Source organism: Stegostoma tigrinum, chromosome 29 (assembly GCF_030684315.1).
Source record: "Stegostoma tigrinum isolate sSteTig4 chromosome 29, sSteTig4.hap1, whole genome shotgun sequence".
NCBI classification, from domain to species: Eukaryota; Metazoa; Chordata; class Chondrichthyes; order Orectolobiformes; family Stegostomatidae; genus Stegostoma; species Stegostoma tigrinum.
The window spans coordinates 46260742-46280826 of NC_081382.1; the positions used below are offsets into that span (position 1 = coordinate 46260742).

A 20085-nucleotide genomic window follows, 5' to 3' on the forward strand; every position below is an offset into this window, starting at 1 on the left:
GTATAACTCCCAGCGCCCAGTCCCGGTCTAACTCCCAGTGCCCGGTTCCGGTGTAACTCCTGGTGTTACTCCCGGTGTAACTCCCAGCGTCCGATCCTGGTGTAACTCCTGGTGTAACCCCAGCACCTGGTCCCAGCATAACTCCTGGTGTAATTCCAGGTGTAACCCCCAGCGCCCTGTCCCGGTGTAACTCCCAGCGCCTGGTCCCGGTGTAAGTCCCGGTATAACTCCCAGCGCCCGGTTCTGGTGTAACCCCTAGCGCCCAGTCCCGGTGTAACTTCCGGTGTAACTCCCAGCGCCTGGTCCCGGTGTAATTCCCAGCGCCCTGTCCCAGTGTAATTCCGGGTGTAACCCCCAGCGCCCGGTCCCGGTGTAATTCCCAGTGTGACTCACAGCGCCTGGTCCCGGTGTAACCTCCAGCTCCCGGTCCCGGTGTAACTGCTGGTGTAACTCCCAGCGCCTGGTCCCGGTGTAACTCCCAGCATAACTCCCAGCGCCTGGTCCCGATGTAACCCCCAGCGTAACTCCCAGCGCCTGGTCCCGGTGTAAGTCCCGGTGTTACACCCAGTGCCCGGTTCCGGTGTAACTCCCAGTGTAACCCCCAGCGCCTGGTCCCGATGTAACCCCCAGTTCCCAGTCGCAGTGTAACCCCCAATGTAACCCCCAGCACCCGGTCCTGGTCTAAGTCCCGGTTTAACCCCCAGTGCCCGGTCCCAGTGTAACTCCCGGCGTAACCCCCAGCACCTGGTGTAGGCGTAACTCCCAGCGCCCGGTCCCAGTGTACCTCCCAGTGCCTGGTCCTGGTGAAACTCCTGGTCTAACCCCCAGCGCCCGGACCCGGTGTAACTCCCAGCGCACAGTCCCAGTGTAACTCCCGCTGTAACCCCCAGCACCTGGTCCCAGTGTAACCCCCGGTGTAACTCCCAGTGTAACTCCCAGTGCCCGGTCCCGATGTAACTCCCAGCACCTGGTCCCAGTGTAGCTCCCGGTGTAACCCCCAGCGCCCGGTCCCGATGTAAGTCCCAGTGTAAGTCCCAGCGCATGGTCCCGGTGTAAACCCAAGCGCCTGGTCCCGATGTAACCCCCAGTGCCTGGTCCCAGTGTAAGTCCCGCTATAACTCCCAGTGCCCGGTTCTGGTGTAACCCCTAGTGCCCGGTCCTGGCGTAACTGCCAGAGCCTGGCTCCGGTGTAACTCCTGGTGTAACTCCCGGTGTAACTCCCAGCGCCCGATCCAGGTGTAACTCCCGGTGTGACCCCCAGCACCTGGTCCCAGTGTAATTCCGGGTGTAACCCCCAGCGCCCGGTCCCGGTGTAATTCCCAGTGTAACCCCCAGCTCCCGGTCCCGGTGTAACTCCCAGCGCCTAGTCCCGGTGTAACTGCCGGTGTAACTCGCAGCGCCTGGTCCCGGTGTAACTCCCGGTGTAACTCCCAGCACCTGGTCCCGGTGTAACTGCCGGTGTAACTCGCAGCGCCTGGTCCCGGTGTAAGTCCCGGTGTTACACCCAATGCCCGGTTCCGGTGTAACTCCTGGTGTAACCCCCAGCACCTGGTCCCGGTGTAACCCCCAGTGCCCACTCGCAGTGTAACCCCCGATGTAACCCCCAGCGCCTGGTCCTGGTCTAATTCCCGGTTTAACCCCCAGTGCCTGGCCCCAGTGTAACTCCCGGTATAACCCCCAGCGCCCGGTCCTGGTGTAACCCCCAACGCCTGATCCCGGTGTAACTCCCAGCGCCTGGTCCCGGTGTAACTGCCGGTGTCTCTCCCAGCGCAAGTCCCGGTATAACTCCCAGTTGCCGGTTCCGGTGTAACTCCTGGTGTACCCCCCAGCGCCCGGTCCCGGTGTAATTCCCAGTGCCCGGTTCCGGAGTAACACCTGGTGTTACTCCCGGTGTAACTCCCGGCGCCAGCTCCCGGTGTAACTCCCAGTGCCCAGTTCCGGTGTAACTCCTGGTGTTACTCCCGATGTAACTCCCAGCGTCCGATCCCGGTGTAACTCCTGGTGTAATTCCGGGTGTAACCCCCAGCGCCCTGTCCCGGTGTAAGTCCCAGTGCCTTTTCCCGGTGTAAGTCCCGGTATAACTTCCAGTGCCCGGTTCTGGTGTAACCTCCAGCGCCCGGTCCCAGTGTAACTCTCAGCACCTGGTCCCGGTGTAAGTCCCGGTGTAACATCCAGTGCCCAGTTCCGGTGTAACTCCCAGTGTAACCCCCAGCGCCTGGTCCCGGTGTAACTCCAGGTGTAACCTCCAGCGCCTGGTCCCGGTGTAACTCCCAGCACCTGGTCCTGGTGTAAGTCCCGGTGTAACACCCAGTGCCTGGTTCCGGTGTAACTCCCAGTGTAACCCTCAGCGCCCGGTACCGGTGTAACTCCAGGTGTAACCCCCAGCGCCCGGTCCCGGGGTAACTCCCAGTACCCGGTCCCGGTGTAACTCCCAGCGCCTGGTCCCAGTGTAACTCCCGGGGTAACTCCCAGTGCCCGGTCCCGATGTAACTCCCGGCGTAACTCCCAGCACCTGGTCCCGGTGTAACTCCTGGTGTAACTCCCAGTGCCTGGTCCCAGTGTAACTCCCGGTGTAACTCCCAGCGCCTGGTCCCAGTGTAACTCCCGGTGTAACCCCCAGCGCCTGGTCCCAGTGTAACTCCCAGTGTAACTCCCAGTGCCTGGTCCCGGTGTAACTCCCAGTGTAACTCCCAGTGCCTGGTCCCAGTGTAACTCCCAGTGTAAATCCCAGCGCCTGGTCCCAGTGTAACTCCCAGTGCCTGGTCCCAGTGTAACTCCCGGTGTAACTCCCAGCGCCTGGTCCCAGTGTAAATCCCAGTGTAACTCCCGGTGTAACTCCCAGTGCCCACTCCCGGTGTAACTCCCAGCGCGTGGTCCCAGTGTAACTCCCGGTGTAACCCCCAGCGCCTGGTCCCAGTGTAACTCCCGGTGTAACTCCCAGCGCCTGGTCCCAGTGTAAATCCCAGTGTAACTCCCGGTGTAACTCCCAGTGCCCACTCCCGGTGTAACTCCCAGCGCGTGGTCCCAGTGTAACTCCCGATGTAACCCCCAGCGCCTGGTCCCAGTGTAACTCCCGGCGCCTGGTCCCAGTGTAACTCCCAGTGCCTGGTCCTGGTGTAACTCCCGGTGTAACTCCCAGCGCCCGGTCCCAGTGTAACTCCTGGTGTAATTCCCGGTGTAACCCCCTGCGTCCGGTCCCAGTGTAACTCCCAGCACCTGGTCCCGGTGTAACTCCCGGTGTAACTGCCGGTGTAACTCCCAGCACCTGGTCCCGGTGTAACTCCCGGTGTAGCCCCCAGCGCCCGGTCCCTGTGCAACTCCCAGTGCCTGGTTCCGGTGTAACTCCCGGCGCCCAATCCCGGTGTAACTCCCGGTGTAACCCCCAGCACCTGGTCCCAGTGTAACTCCTGGTGTAATTCCGGGTGTAACCCCCAGCGCCCTGTCCCGGTGTAATCCCCAGCGCCCGGTCCCGATGTAACTCCCAGCGCCTGGTCCCGGTGTAACTCCCAGTGTCCAGTTCCAGTGTAACTCCCGGTGTAATCCCCAGCACCCGGTCCCGGTGTAACTCCCAGTGTATCTCCCAGCGCCCAGTCCCAGTGTAACTCCCGGTGTAACCCCCCAGCACCCAGTCCCGGTGTAACTCCCAGCGCCGGTTAATCCATCTTGCCTGCACATCCATGGACACTATGGTTAATTTAGCACGGCCAGTCCACCTAACCTGCATATCTTTGGGCAGTGGAAGGAATCCATAGCACCTGGAGGAAACTCACACAGATGTGGGGACAACGTGCAAACTCCACACTGTCACTCAAGGTTGGAATCGAACCCTGGCCCCTTACTCTGTGAGGCAGCAGTACTAACTACTGTGCTGTCATGTCTTCCCCAAAGAATCATTACAATGAAGAAAGGGGCCTTTGGCCCACTGACTCTGCATTGATCCTCCGAAGACCATCCCATCCCCATAATTTAGCATGGGGTTTCACCACGGCCAATTCACCTAACCCGCACATCTTCGGACTGTGGGAAGAAACCCACGCAGACACAGGGAGAATGTGCAAATTCCACACAGACAGAGGGCAGTGAAGAGTCAAACACATTTCTATGGTCTGGAGTCACATGTAGGCTAGGCCATGAAAGGACAGCAGTTTAGTTCCCGAAGGGACATTAATTGAGCTAGATGGGTTTTTCCTGTCAATCAACAACAGGTTCCTGGTCATCATTAGACTCTTAATTGCAGATACCTTTTATTTAATTCAAATACTAGACTGGAATTAGAAGACTGAGAATTGAAAGCTTTCCACTGAGTTCAAGAAAGTTTGTGAGGATAATCCCAATAATTACAGCCCTGTCAGTCTAACTTCAGTGACAGGAAAATGTGTAATAGACAATTATTCACAATAGAATTAGTACATCACATGGAAAGAAAAAGTGGATTGATTAGGAAGAGTCAGCACAGATTTCTAAAAGGGAAATATTTCACTAACTTGCTGGAGATTTTTTTTGAAATAGTAACAGAAGGTGTCATGGGGAAGGTGTTGGGTAATGGTATGCATATAGCATACATGGTCTCTTAGAGGATGTTTGATACAGTGCCACGCAACCGATGTGAGGAATGTGATAGATAATGGTATAATAGAGTCAGTAACAACATGGATACAAAATTGACTGAAGGGTAGAAACAGAGAGTAATGATTAATGGATGCTTTACAGGCTGGAGGAAATTTTGTAATGGAGTTCCGCAAGGGTCAGTATTTGGGACCCTTGTTTTTCCTGATATAAATTAATAACCTGGATCTCGGTGTGCAGGGGGTAATTTCTAAGTTTGCAAAGGTCACTGAACTTGGAAGAATTGTAAAAGTGAGGAGGATTGGTGGTAGCAGCAGCAGTGGGAACAGAGTAAAGCGAACCTGGGTGTCCAGTAGAGGCAGGAGTAGACCAGATGTCAGACTTCAAAAAGTGACGTGCGACCAATGGGAGCAGCTAATTGGTGAGAATGTCCCAGTGCATATTTCCAAACTATTATTATTAGCAAAGGTAGGGACTTATTTGGTTTATTTAGAAAAGTATTCTAAAATTTTTAAACTGTAAAGGGTATAATCATGGCAGGAGAGCTTGAAGCCATGGTTTGCTCCAGTTGCTTCATGTGGGAGGCTAGCTACATTTCTTGTGTCTGGGACCAACATGTGTGCAGGAAGTGTTTCCAACTGCAGCTCCTGAAAACTCGAGTTTCACAGCTGGAACTGTGCCTGGGGACACTCTGGAAGACTGAGCATTGCAGATAGCTCATTTACAGAGGTGGCCGCACCGCAGATGAATGGGCTTGAAGAAGGCAGGGAATGGGTGACTGCGGGATTGAATGTTAATTTCATTACCAGGAGAAATGAACAGGAAGTTTGGAATCCCCTGCAATCATGCTCACAAATCGGTATTACGTTTTGGAAGCTGAACACAACAATGGTTCCTCCAGGGAGTACAGAGAGAGCCAAGCTTCAGGCATTCCAAGCAGCCTGCCTGTATACGAGGGGAGAGAGGAAAGCCAATGCTAATACAGGATCCTATAGTCAAGGGAACAAATGGGTGCTACTCTGGCTGTCAATGTGACCCCAGGATACCTGAGGTGTATTGCCTCCCTGGTGCTAGAGTCTGGGATGTCACTGAATGGCTGCAGGGCATCCTGAAGAGGGAGGATGATAAGGCAGAGGCCATGGCACATGTTGGTACCAATGACATGGGTAAAAAGAGGGAATGCATCAAGAATTTGTGGTGTTTGACAGGGAACTTCTTCATTTCTTCATTTTTCTGCCTTTATATTCTATGTTTCGGTTTATTTTTCTGTGTTTTAAGAGGGTATTGGAGATACTATACAACACCATCCACTGCATTTTGTGATAAGATACATGGCACAATAACTAAATCAAATCCAAACAAAATACAGGACCTCTCAGGTTGTAATCTCTCGATTACACCCAGTGCCACGTGGAATCGAGCATAGAAATAGGAGGAGAATACAGAGAAATGCATGATTTAACAGTTGGTGCAGGAAGGATGGTTTCACATTCCTGGATCACCGGGATTATTTCTGGGGGAATGTGGACCTGTCCAAAAGGCGGTCGACATCTGATCCAGAGTGGGTCTAGCATTCTTGTAGGATGGTTTGCTAGTGCTTTTGGGAGGAGTTTAAACAAATTTGGCAGGGAGAGGGGACTCAGACTGTTAGCAGAATAAGGGCACAAAAACAAACAGTAAAACAATCAAGACAACAAAATGTGAGGCTGGATGAACACAGCAGGCCAAGCAGCATCTCAGGAGCACAAAAGCTGACGTTTCGGGCCTAGACCCTTCATCAGAGAAGGGGATGGGGTGAGGGTTCTGGAATAAATAGGGAGAGAGGGGGAGGCGGACCAAAGATGGAGAAAAAAGAAGATAGGTGGAGAGAGTATAGGTGGGGAGGTAGGGAGGGGATAGGTCAGTCCAGGGAAGACGGACTAGGCGGATGAGGGTGTCGGTGGAGGGTGATTGGTCGGGCCTGCGGGACAGGAAGAAACAGAGGGCCTTGAGGACATCTGCATGAGGAATACAGGTGTGTAGGGACTGGACGTCCATGGTGAAAATGAGGTGTTTAGGGCCAGGGAATTGGAAGTCCTGGAGGAGGTGGAGGGCGTGGGTGGTGTCACGGACGTAGGTGGTGAGTTCCTGGAGTTTCACCATGGACGTCCAGTCCCTATACACCTGCATTCCGCATGCAGATGGCCTCAAGGCCCTCCGCTTCTTCCTGTCCCGCAGGCCCGACCAGTCCCCCTCCACTGACACCCTCATCCGCCTAGCCGAACTCGTCCTCACCCTCAACAACTTCTCTTTTGACTCCTCCCACTTCCTACAGACTAAGGGGGTGGCCATGGGCACCCGCATGGGCCCCAGCTATGCCTGCCTCTTTGTAGGTTACGTGGAACAGTCCCTCTTCCGCACCTACACAGGCCCCAAACCCCACCTCTTCCTCCGGTACATTGATGACTGTATCGGCGCCGTCTCTTGTTCCCCAGAGGAGCTCGAACAGTTCATCCACTTCACCAACACCTTCCACCCCAACCTTCAGTTTACCTGGGCCATCTCCAGCACATCTCTCACCTTCCTGGACCTCTCAGTCTCCATCTCAGGCAACCAGCTTGTAACTGATGTCCATTTCAAGCCCACCGACTCCCACAGCTACCTAGAATACACCTCCTCCCACCCACCCTCCTGCAAAAACTCCATCCCCTATTCCCAATTCCTCCGCCTCCGCCGCATCTGCTCCCACGACAAGACATTCCACTCCCGCACATCCCAGATGTCCAAGTTTTTCAAGAACCGCAACTTTCCCCCCACAGTGATCGAGAACGCCCTCGACCGCGTCTCCCGTATTTCCCGCCACACGTCCCTTACACCCCGCCCCCGCCACAACCGCCCAAAGAGGATCCCCCTCGTTCTCACACACCACCCCACCAACCTCCGGATACAACGCATCATCCTCCGACACTTCCGCCGTCTACAATCCGACCCCACCATCCAAGACATTTTTCCATCCCCACCCCTGTCGGCTTCCCGGAGAGACCACTCTCTCCGTGACTCCCTTGTTCGCTCCACACTGCTCTCCAACCCCACCACACCCGGCACCTTCCCCTAAAACCGCAGGAAATGCTACACTTGCCCCCACACCTCCTCCCTCACCCCTATCCCAGGCTCCAAGATGACATTCCACATTAAGCAGAGGTTCACCTGCACATCTGCCAATGTGGTATACTGCATCCACTGTACCCGGTGTGGCTTCCTCTACATTGGGGAAACCAAGCGGAGGCTTGGAGACCGCTTTGCAGAACACTTCCGCTCAGTTCGCAACAAACTACTGCACCTCCCAGTCGCAAACCATTTCCACTCCCCCTCCCATTCTTTAGATGACATGTCCATCATGGGCCTCCTGCAGTGCCACAATGATGCCACCCGAAGGTTGCAGGAACAGCAACTCATATTCCACCTGGGAACCCTGCAGCCTAATGGTATCAATGTGGACTTCACCAGTTTCAAAATCTCCCCTTCCCCAACTGCATCCCTAAACCAGCCCAGTTCGTCCCCTCCCCCCACTGCACCACACAACCAGCCCAGCTCTTCCCTCCACCCACTGCATCCCAAAACCAGTCCAACCTGTCTCCGCCTCCCTAACCTGTTCTTCCTCTCACCCCTCCCTTCCTCCCACCCCAAGCCGCACCCCCATCTACCTACTAACCTCATCCCACCTCCTTGACCTGTCCGTCTTCCCTGGACTGACCTATCCCCTCCCTACCTCCCCACCTATACTCTCTCCACCTATCTTCTTTTCTCTCCATCTTTGGTCCGCCTCCCCCTCTCTCCCTATTTATTCCAGGACCCTCACCCCATCCTCCTCTCTGATGAAGGGTCTAGGCCCGAAACGTCAGCTTTTGTGCTCCTGAGATGCTGCTTGGCCTGCTGTGTTCATCCAGCCTCACATTTTGTTGTCTTGGATTCTCCAGCATCTGCAGTTCCCATTATCTCCAGTAAAACAATCAAGTAGGAGGGTGTGCAGCCATATTAATTTTCAAGGGATTAAGGTAATGCTTGATGGCGTTTAATGCCAGGAATATCACAGGTAAAATAGATGAGCTAAGGGTGATAATTGACTCTTGAAAGTGTGGTATAGTAGCCATCACAGAGACGTGGTTGAGGGAGGGGCAGGTTTGGGAACTCAACATTCCACGATATAGAATCTTCAAGTGAGGCAGAGGAGAGGGTAAAAGTGGAGGAAAGTTTAAGGGACATAGAACATAGAACATTACAGCAAAGTACAGGCCCTTCGGTCCTCGATGTTGTGCCGACCCGTCATACCGAACTCAAGCCCATCTAACCTACACTATTCCATGTACGTCCATATGCTTGTCCAATGTCGACTTAAATGTGCCTAAAGTTGGCGAATCTACTACTGTTGCAGGCAAAGCGTTCCATTCCCTTACTACTCTCTGAGTAAAGAAACTACCTTAAACATCTGTCCTATATCTTTCACCCCTCAATTTAAAGCTATGCCCCCTCGTGCTCGCTGTCACCATCCTAGGAAAAAGGCTCTCCCTATCCACCCTATCTAACCCTCTGATTATTTTATATGTTTCAATTAAGTCACCTCTCAACCTTCTCTCTCATGAAAACAGCTTCAAGTCCCTCAGCCTTTCCTGGTAAGACCTTCCCTCCATACCAGGCAACATCCTAGTAAATCTCGTCTGCACCCTTTCCAAAGCTTCCACATCCTTCTTATAATGCGGTGACCAGAACTGTACACAATACTCCAAGTGCGGCCGCACGAGAGTTTTGTACACCTTCATCATAACCTCTTGGTTCCGGAACTCGATCCCTCTATTAATAAAAGCTAAAACACTGTATGCCTTCTTAACAGCCCTGTCAACCTGGGTGGCAACTTTCAAGGATCTGTGTACATGGACACCGAGATCTCTCTGCTTAAGTACACTGCATAGAATCTTACCATTAGCCCTGTACTTTGCCTTCCGGTTACTCCTACCAAAGTGCATCACCTCACACTTGTCCGCATTAAACTCCATTTGCCACCTCTCAGCACAGCTCTGCAGCTTATCTATGTCTCTCTGCAACCTACAGCATCCTTCGTCACTATCCACAACTCCACCGACCTTAGTGTCATCTGCAAATTTACTAACCCATCCTTCTACGCCCTCATCCAGGTCATTTATAAAAATGACAAACAGCAGTGGACCCAACACCGACCCTTGCGGTACACCACTAGTAACTGGTCTCCAGGATGAACATTTCCCATCAACCGCCACTCTCTGTCTTCTTTCAGCAAGCCAATTTCCGATCCAAACTGCTATATCTCCCACAATCCCATTCCTCCGCATTTTGTACAATAGCCTATTGTGGGGAACCTTATCGAATGCCTTGCTGAGATATGCGAGGAAAGTTCTTTACACAGAGAGTGGTGGGCACCTGGAACGCATTGCCAGCGGAAGTGGTAGACGCAGACAGATATATTTGGACAGGTACATGGATGGGCAGGGAGCAAATGGACACAGACCGTTAGAAAATAGATGACAGGTTTAGACAGAGGATCTTGATCGGCGCAGGCTTGGAGGGCCGAAGGGCCTGTTCCTGTGCTGTAGGTTTCTTTGTTCTTTGGAAGAGGCATTGCACTATTTGTTAAGGAGCCAGTTACTGCAGTAAGGAGAGATGATATCTTGGAGGGGCATCCAATGGAATAAAAAAGGGGCAGCCACATTTCTGGGTGTTTATTATAGTTCTCCAGAGAGTTAGTAGGAAATTGACACACAAATTTCTGCCTAATTCACTGAGATGTATAAAATAATAACACAAAAGTAATCATTCCAGGTGATTTTAACTTTCCCAGCATTAACTAGGATCAATTGTATTAAGGGCTTGGATGGAGTGGATTTCTTGAAATGTGTACAGAAGAACTTTATAGTCCAATATGCAGAGAGTCCAACAAAGGGTGGAACTGTTCTGGACCCAATTCTGGAGAATGAAACCAGACTGGTGGGGGGTTGAGGTGATGGTGTGCAAGAATTTTAGTGATAGTGATCAGAGCATGGTACAATTTAAATTTTTTGTGGGCAAATAAACAGAAAAGCTGCAAAGAAATGGTTTTGGATTGGGAAGAATGGATTTTAGTAAAATAAGGCAGGATCTGTCCAAGATAGACTGGGAACAGCTGCTAGTGGGGAAATCCACAGAAGATCAGCTGGGAGGCTTTCAAAAAGGAAATGGAAAGGGTTCAAACCCAATGTGTTCTCTCCAAGGATCATGGAAGGAGTAACAAGCCCAGAGAACTGTGAATGACTGGAAATATTCAGAACACATTGAGAAGGAAAAGTGAGGTTTTCAGCAGGTACAAAGGGAACAAATCAGCAGTGGCATGAATGGAGTCCAGAAAATGCAGCGTGGAGCTTAAGGAAGCAATTAGGAAAGCAAAGAGGGATATGAGAAAACTGTGCCTGGTAAAAGTGGGGAAAGTCTCAAGGTATTCTACAAGTATAACAAGGGGAAGAGGATAACCAGGGTAAGAGTAGGGTCCATTAGGTATGAAGGGGTCAGTCAGTGGATGGAATCAGAGGACATTGGTCACGTGTTATACCAATACTTCATATCTGTCTTACCTAAGAGAATGAGCATGAAGTTATGGAACCTGGGGAGAGACAGCGCGGTACTTGAGTAATTTGACATAGGGAAGGAAAAGGCATTGGAGGTGTTTGCAGGCTTACTGGTGAACTAATATTCATGTCCAGATGAATTGTGTCCCAAGCTGCTCTGGGGGGGCAAGGAGGGAGAGTGCAAGGGCACTGACCCAAATTTTTTAATTTCTCTCTGTCCACAGGGCAGGTGACAGAAGAATGGAGAACAGCCAACGTTGTTCCTATATTTAAGAAGTGTTGTAGAGCTAAACCAGAGAACTACAGATCAGTGAATCTCACATCAGCAGTGGGGAAAATGTTGCGGAAAATTCTGAAAGAGTATCAATCTCTACTTGGAGAGATAAGGCTTGATCAGGAATAGTCAGCATAGCTTTGTCAGAGCCTAATAAACTTGATTGAATTTTTTTGAGGAGATGATCAGGTGTGTAGAGGAAGGTAGTGTAGTTTGATGTAGACTATATGGATTTCAGCAAAGTCTTTGACAAGGTCTGACATTAGGAAGACAAATGCACATGAGATATAGAGTAATTTGATAAAGTGGATTCAAGATTGTCTTAGTTGTAGGAGACAGAGGGTGATGATGGAAGGCTGCTTTAGTGGCTGGAAGCCAGTGTCCAGTGGCATATGACAGGGATCTGTGTTATCTGTGTCTCCTATCATTTATCATTTATATAAATGACATAGATGACTGTGTGGGCATTGGATTAGTAAATTGCAAATGTCACAAAGATTGATTGAGTGTTTAACAGACTGCCTTGGGCAACAAGAAGATATAAATGTTTGAATGGGCGGATAAATGGCTGATGGAATTTAATCCTGAAAAGGGTGAGGCAGTACACGTTGGAAGGAGTACTTTGATATGGAAGTATTCAATTAATGGCATGGCACTAGAAAGTTCCATAGGAAAAAGGGACCTTGGAGTGTTTGTCTATAAACCTCTAAAGCAGATGGACACAATAGTAGGTTGGTGAAAAAATACACCCGAGTTTATCAATTAAGGCATAAATTACAAAGCAGAGAAAATGATGAAAAGGATTTTCGTGAGGCCACAGCTAGAGTACTGTCTGCAGTTCTGGTTGCCACATTACAGGAAGGATATAATTGCACTGGAGGATTTACAGAGGAGATATGCCAGGATGCTGCCTGGGATGGAAAATTTAAGTTATGAGGAAAGGTTGGATAGGTTCAGGGTGTTTTTTGGAGCAGAGAAAATTGAAGGGCAATCTGATTGAGGTGTACATTATGAGGAGCATGGATAGAGTGAGTAAGGAACAGCTGTTCTCTTTAGTTGAAGGGTCAGTCACAATGGGATGTGGGTTCAAGATAAGTGACAGGAGGTTTAGGTGGGATGTGAGGAAAAATGTTTTTACGCAGAGGGTGGTAATGGTCTGGAATGTCCTGCCTGAGAGGGTGGTAAAGGCACGTTGCCTCACATCCTTTAAAAACATGGATGAGCACTTGGCATATCATCACATTCAACGTTATAGGTCAAGTGCTAGTAAATTGGATTAAGCTGAAGGTAAGTTGTTTCTCAAGTGTTAGTTCAGACTCAATGGGCCAAAAGGCCTCTTCTGCATTCTATGATTCTATAACTCTAAAAGGACATTGACAGTTGCTGGACCGACTGAATAGGTGGCAGACGCGATTCAAAAAGAGATCACATTGAACATTGGGCAGTATAAACAGTGCAATTCTAATTGGGATGCATTAACAGAGAAACCTGCGGGAATATATGATTTGAAGGTGGCAGGGGAAGAGCTTGTGATAAAGCAAACAGCCTCCTTGACTTTATCAGTAGGGGCACAGGAAAAAGGAGGTGATGTTGAACTTGTGCAAGACACTTGTTAGACCTCAGCTGGAGTGTTTTGTACAGTTATGAATGCCACAATCTAGGAAAGATGTGAATGCATTGGAGACTGTAGAAGCACTGTACAAGAATGGTAACAAGAATGAAACTTCAGTGATGAGGATAGATTGAAGAAGTTGGGACTGTTCTCCTGGGAGAGAAGAAGGCTGACAGGGGATTTAATTGAGGTTTTCAAAATCACGAGGGGGCTTGATTGTGTTGATAAGAAATAGCTGTTCCTGCTTGTAAAAGAAACAAAATATATATTTAAAATGATGTGCAAACAAAGCAAGGGTGATGTGAAATTAGAGAAAACAAAGTGTGGAGCTGGATGAACACAGCAGGCCAAGCAGCATCTTAGGAGCACAAAAGCTGACGTTTCGGGCCTAAACCCTTCACCAGAAAAGGGGGAGGGGGAGAGGGCTCTGCAATAAATAGGGAGAGGGGGGAGGCAGATCGAAGATGGAAAGGGGAGAAGATAGGTGGAGAGGAGACGGACAAGATAAAGAGGCGGGGATGGAGCCAGTAGAGGTGAGTGTAGGTGGGGAGGTGGGGAGGTAGGGAGGTCAGTCTGGGGAGGACGGACGGGTCAAGGGGACGGGATGAGGTTAGTAAGAAGGAAATGGGGGTGCAGCTTGAGGTGGGAGGAGGGGATAGGCGAGAGGAAGAACAGGTTAGGGAAGTGGGGATGAGGTGGGCTGGTTTTGGGATGCAGTAGGGGGAGGGGAGATTTTGAAGCTTGTGAAGTCCACATTGACACCATTGGGCTGCAGGTTCCCAAGCGGAATATGAGTTGCTGTCCCTGCAACCTTCGGGTGGCATAATTGTGGCACTGCAGGAGGCCCAGGATGGACATGTCGTCTAAGGAATGGGAGGGGGAGTTGAAATGGTTTGTGACCGGGAGGTGCAGTTGTTTATTGCGAACCAAATGTAGGTGCTCTGAAAAGCAGTCCCCAAGCCTCCACTTGATTTCCCCAATGTAGAGGAAGCCACAACGGGTACAATGGATACAATATACCACATTGGCAGATGTGCAGGTGAACATCTGTTTGCTGTGAAAAGTCTTCCTAGGGCCTGGGATACGGGTGAGGGAGGAGGTGTAGGGGCAGGTGTAGCACTTCCTGTGGTTTCAGGGGAAAGTGCCGGGTGTGGTGGGCTTGGAGGGGAGTGTGGAGTGGACAAGGGTGTTATGGAGAGAGTGGTCTCTCCGGAAGGCAGACAAGGGTGGGGATGGAAAAATGGCTTTGGTGGTGGGGTCGGATTGCAGATGGTGGAAGTGTCGGAGGATGATGCGTGGTATCTGGAGGTTGGTGGGGTGGTATGTGAGGACGAGGGGGATTCTCTTTTGGTGGTTATTGCGGGGATAGGGTGTGAGGGATGAGTTGCAGGAAATGAGGGAGACATGGTCGAGGGCGTTCTCGACCACTGTGGGGGTGATGTTGCAGTCCTTGAAAAACGAGGACATTTGAGATGTACAAGGGTATAATGCCTCATCCTGGGAGCAGATGCGGCGGAGGCAAAGGAATTGGGAATAGGGGATGGAATTTTTGCAGGAAGGTGGGTCGGAGGAGGTGTATTCTAGGTAGCTGTGGGAGTCAGTGGGCTTGAAATGGATATCAGTTTCCAGGTGGTTGCCTGAGATGGAGACAGAGAGGTCCAGGAAGGAGAGGGAGGTGTCAGAGATAGTCCAGGTGAACTTAAGGTTGGGGTGGAAGGTGTTGGTGAAGTGGATGAACTGCTCCCAGTTGCGAACTATTTCAATTCCCCCCGACCTCTCCTCACACGACATATCCATCCTGGGTCTCCTGCATTGCCCCAATGATGCCACCCGAAAGATGCAGGAACAGCATCTTGTATTTCGCTTGGGAATCCTGCAGCCCCAGGATATCAATGTGGACTTCACAAGCTTCAAAATCTCCCCTCCCTCAACCACATGCCAAAACCAGCCCAGCTAGTCCCCACCTCCCTAACCATTCCTCCCACCTCAAGCCCCACCCTTATCCTGCCCCCCCACCCCCCGACCTGTCCGTCCTCCCTGGACTGACCTATTCCCCCCAATTCCCCACCTACATTCACCTTCACTGGCTCTAACCCTGCCTCTTTGGCCTGTCTGTCTCCTCTCCACCTAACTTCTCCTTTATCCATCTTCTATCCGCCTCCCCCGTCTCCCTATTTATTTCAGAATCCACTTCCCCTCCTGCATTTCTGAAGAAGGATCCCGACCTGAAACGTCAAGCTTTCCTGCTTCTCTGATGCTGCTTGGCCTGCTGTGTTCATCCAGCCTCACACAGTGTTATCTCAGATTCTCCAGCATCGGCAGTTCCTACTACCTCTGATCGATACAGTGAATTGGGATAGCCTGGAATAACAAGCTAATGTTAGTCCCAGAACGGAAGCATCGGGATAAAAGTCCTGAAAAGGTTACTTTAAAAAAGTACAGCAAATCTCAGATGTCCGGTAACTCCAGGAAGAAGCTATCATTTCAGTTGAAGTTGCGAATGAACTAAATTACTGAGGTGTTAATTACAGCAACTCTGGCATGATACTGTATGAGTGATATTCTGAAAACTGTCCAGAGTGCTGCTTTGAGTACGATACAGAAGCTGTTATGTTTGTTTTCAATTTATAAAGGAGTGTTTTGGAATTAATAGGGTTATTCATTTTCCATGTGTTTAAAAGTCTTTGAATCTGTTTCAGAAGTAGATAGGTGGACTATTTTATTTTATGTTAGTTCCTTTTACAACAAATTTTAATTTTGTTACCAAAGCAAAATCTGAAGCATTATGTGTTTATGTTTCAGTCAGAGACCACTTCATTAAACAAAAAAAAATTATGATCTATCAGCTGTGTCCCTGTCTGAATCTGACTTAAGAAGATCATAAGAGAAAGGAACAGGAGTAGGCCTTTCAGCCCCTTGAACTTGCTACACCATTTAATAGGATCAGGGCTGATCCGACAATCCTCTTGTCTGCTTTCCTGCTCTTTCCCAATAACCCTCGATTCTTCAACTGATCAAGAATCTATCTCAGCCTTAAGTACACACAAGGACTCTACGCCCGAAGATCACTCTGGCAAGGAGTTTCAAAGACTCTCAGCCCTCTGAGATAAGAAATTTCTCCCCAACTCAGTGTTAAAATGGTTCCCCTTTATTCTAATACTATGCCATTTGGTCCCAGAATCTCCCACGAGGGCAAACATCCTCTCAGCATTTACCCTGCCAAGCCGCTTACGAATATGATCACCTCTCAGTCTTCTAAACCCCAGTGAGCAGAGTCCCAACCTGTTTAGTCTCTGCTCATAAGATAATCCCTCCATACTAGCGCTCATCCAAGTAAACCTTCTCTGAACTGCCTCCAATGAAATGATATCTTTCCCTAAATAAGGGGACCAAAACTGTTCACAGTATCCTAGATGTGGTCTCACCAGCACCTTGTACAGTTGCGTAAGACTTCCCTACTCTTAAAATCCAACCCCTTGAAATAAGAGCCCACATTCCATTAGCCTTCCTGATTACCTGCTGTGCCTGTGTGCCAGCTTTCAGTGTTTCATGTACAAGTCTCTTTGAGTTGCAGCTTTTGTAGTTTTTCTCCATTTAAATAATATTTTGTTCTATAGTTATCCCTTCCAAAATGAACAACTTCACATTTTCCCACATTATACTCCATTTGTCAGCATTTTGCCTACTTTCTTAATCAATCAATATTTCTCTAAACCGTTTGTATCCATCTCACAATTTGCTTTTCTACCTATTCCACTGTCGTCTGCATATTTGGCTACATTACCTTCACTTCCTTCTTCCAAGTCATCAATATAGTAGGGCAGCACGGTGGCTCAGTGGTTAGCGCTGCAGCCTCACAGGACCAGGGACCCGGGTTCAATTCCAGCCTTGGGTGACTGTCTGTGTGGAGTTTGCACATTCTCCCCGTGTCTGCGTGGGTGTCCTCCGGGTGCTCCGGTTTCCTCCCGCAGTCCAAAGATGTGCAGGCTAGGCGGATTGGCCATGCTAAATTGCCTGTAGTGTTCAGGGGTGTGTAGGTTATAGGGGGACGGGTCTGGATGGGATATTTCAAGGGGTGGTATGGATTTGTTGGGCCAGGGGCCTGTTTCCACACTGTAGGGAATCTAAGCTAGTAATCAGTTATAGCCCCAGTTTTGAGCCCTGCAGAACCCCACTGGTTACAGGTCACCAAACTGAAAAAATTCACTTACCCCACTTCTCTGCCATTTTAGTTTCAACCATTCCTGACTGCACAGACAAATACTTCCCCAAGAACATGACTCCTGATCCTGCCTAGGTGTAAACTGTCAAATTTGTATTGGTTATAAGATAATAAAATGTGAGGCTGGATGAACACAGCAGGCCAAGCAGCATCTCAGGAGCACAAAAGCTGACGTTTCGGGCCTAGACCCTTCATCAGAGAGGGGGATGGGGGGAGGGAACTGGAATAAATAGGGAGAGAGGGGGAGGCGGACCGAAGATGGAGAGTAAAGAAGATAGGTGGAGAGGGTGTAGGTGGGGAGGTAGGGAGGGGATAGGTCAGTCCAGGGAAGACGGACAGGTCAAGGAGGTGGGATGAGGTTAGTAGGTAGCTGGGGGTGCGGCTTGGGGTGGGAGGAAGGGATGGGTGAGAGGAAGAACCGGTTAGGGAGGCAGAGACAGGTTGGACTGGTTTTGGGATGCAGTGGGTGGGGGGGAAGAGCTGGGCTGGTTGTGTGGTGCAGTGGGGGGAGGGGATGAACTGGGCTGGTTTAGGGATGCAGTGGGGGAAGGGGAGATTTTGAAACTGGTGAAGTCCACATTGATACCATATGGCTGCAGGGTTCCCAGGCGGAATATGAGTAAATTTGTATTGGTTTCAGGTCCCCAGAACTGGTCCCAACTTCCCAGGAATCTGAAACCCTCTGCCTTGCACCATTTCTTCAGTGATGTATTCATCTATATAACTTGATATTTCTACTCTGACTAGCATGTGGCACAGTTAGTAATCCTAAGATCACTAACTTTGAGGTCCTACTTTTCAGCTTCCTTCTCAATTCCCTACATTCTGTTTTTAGGAACTTGTCCCTTTTTGGGTTACCCAAGGAAACCTAACCAGATAAATAGAAAGCGGGACATAACACCAGCGCTTCGTCGGAGGCTCACTGATGTTACCTAGAATGGTGACAAAACGTCTGAAAACTAATCTTCCAGCTCAGCGAGCAAACTCACATCCAATAGTATGCATACTTATCCGACCTTACTCACTGAATCAGTTGTTTCCTCTTGTGATAATGGGAACTGCAGATGCTGGAGAATCCAAGATATCAAAGTGTGAAGCTGGATGAACACAGCAGGCTAAGCAGCAACTTAGGAACACAAAAGATGACGTTTCGGGCCTAGGATGAAGGGTCTAGACCTGAAACGTCAGCTTTTGTGCTCCTGAAATGCTGTTTGACCTGCTGTGTTCATCCAGCTCCACACTTTGTTATCTCAGTTGCTTCCTCTTGCTGTGTCTCTTGCTAACAGTATTCACGGACAGTGTCACTGCTATGCTGTGGGACCAATCGTCACAGATTCCAACAGGGGCATATTATCAATTATCTTCTGAGTTAATTCAGTGTCATCTGCCATTACTCAGGCTTTGTTTATTTTATGAACATTTTGGGTGAAATAACTCTACGGAAACTAGTGTCACATCACCAAGTTACCCTCAATTTACATGTGGGAGTCTTTGACATAGATCCAGCTACCTCAATCCTAGCTCTCAGAAAAGAACCTTGGGCACTTCTATTTATATCTGTCAGCCAGGACTCCCTGATTAGACCAGATTAACAACCCCAATCAGAGAACTCATATTCTGTGAGGTCCATCTGGCTAACCTCATTACAGTCACTACAACAGGCATTGGTCAGCATTTATCTCCAAAGGGATACTTGTTTAAAATTCCCAACAACATTATCTCCCTTAGGTCAGTGAGATTCTGCCTTCATTAACCTGCACCATCTACAGGTCACTGTTCCCATTTTCCTAGCAAATTCTAAAGAGGCCTGGCTTCTATTATTTGTAAAATTTCTGCCCATAAGTCTCTGGCACCAAATAAATAAACACTGAATACAGTAAGTTTTACTTTCTCGTACTCAAGTGCTCTACTGAAAGAGATGAGTTCATCTCCAACTACTTCCATACTAAAATACTTTTCCTTACTTTTAGGACCATTGAACTCTGTTCTTTTGACTGTTTCAAATTTGAAGCAATTTTCTTGAATGACTTATGTACATCTCCACTGTCTCAGTAAATTTGAATTTCTCTGAGTTAACCTCACTTCTCAACAACTTGATTTGCATAATTTCTGTTTCATTCTTTTTAATTTTCCTATTTCTTTATTCCTTTCCTCTCTTGTCCATTCCTCTTTCTAAGTCACTCTTACTCAGTCTGAATTTCTTTTTAATTCTGACCAGTTGTATTCAATGCTGAAAAGACCACTCATTTCTTTGTTGAATTTCACAAAGATCCTGTCTCACTTAGCTCCTGCTCTTATAGTAATCCCCAAGTGATCTGCCACTGCTATACTTTCTCAAATGTTCTGACAGTCAGATCATCTCCCTCAACAGAGGTCTAAGCTGCAAAGGTACCTATGCAGAGTTTCTGAAAGAATGCAGCAAAAGCATAAGTGAAATCTTATTTGTTTGAAAGTTGGAGAGTTCAAGAACCAGTTTCAGTCTAATTTGGATCACATCATCCCAAACTTCAGCCTCCAATTTTGTTCAAATCCCAATGGTGGTGTGTAAAGCAAAATAACCAACATTGCCAAACAATGTCAAATTAAGAATTTATCAACAGGATTTCAATTTTTGGAATCTTTATTCAACATTATTCAGAATAAAAATAAATTAAATATAAATTAACAAGCAAATCAGGGTTGCAACAAATGATACATCATACATAGAATAACAACTAAAACAAAGGATGCCTTATGAATGTACTAAGCATAGAAACAGAAATAAGGACCAGGACCAGGTTATTCAGCTCTTCAGCCTGCTGCA

At 49.0% G+C, this 20085-nt stretch overlaps 1 protein-coding gene across 1 annotated transcript in view; it reads left to right on the top strand.

Annotated features, from left to right (window-relative positions):
* The first annotated feature begins 5539 nt into the window (after positions 1-5539).
* The window catches only part of agpat2 (1-acylglycerol-3-phosphate O-acyltransferase 2 (lysophosphatidic acid acyltransferase, beta)), a 57969-nt gene continuing 43423 nt past the window's right edge, over positions 5540-20085 (top strand). The window contains exons 1-2 of the mRNA XM_059638309.1: positions 5540-5732; positions 11399-11534. Of these exons, the coding sequence (XP_059494292.1) occupies positions 5540-5732; positions 11399-11534 (329 nt within the window). The remainder of the gene's footprint in view (positions 5733-11398; positions 11535-20085) is intronic.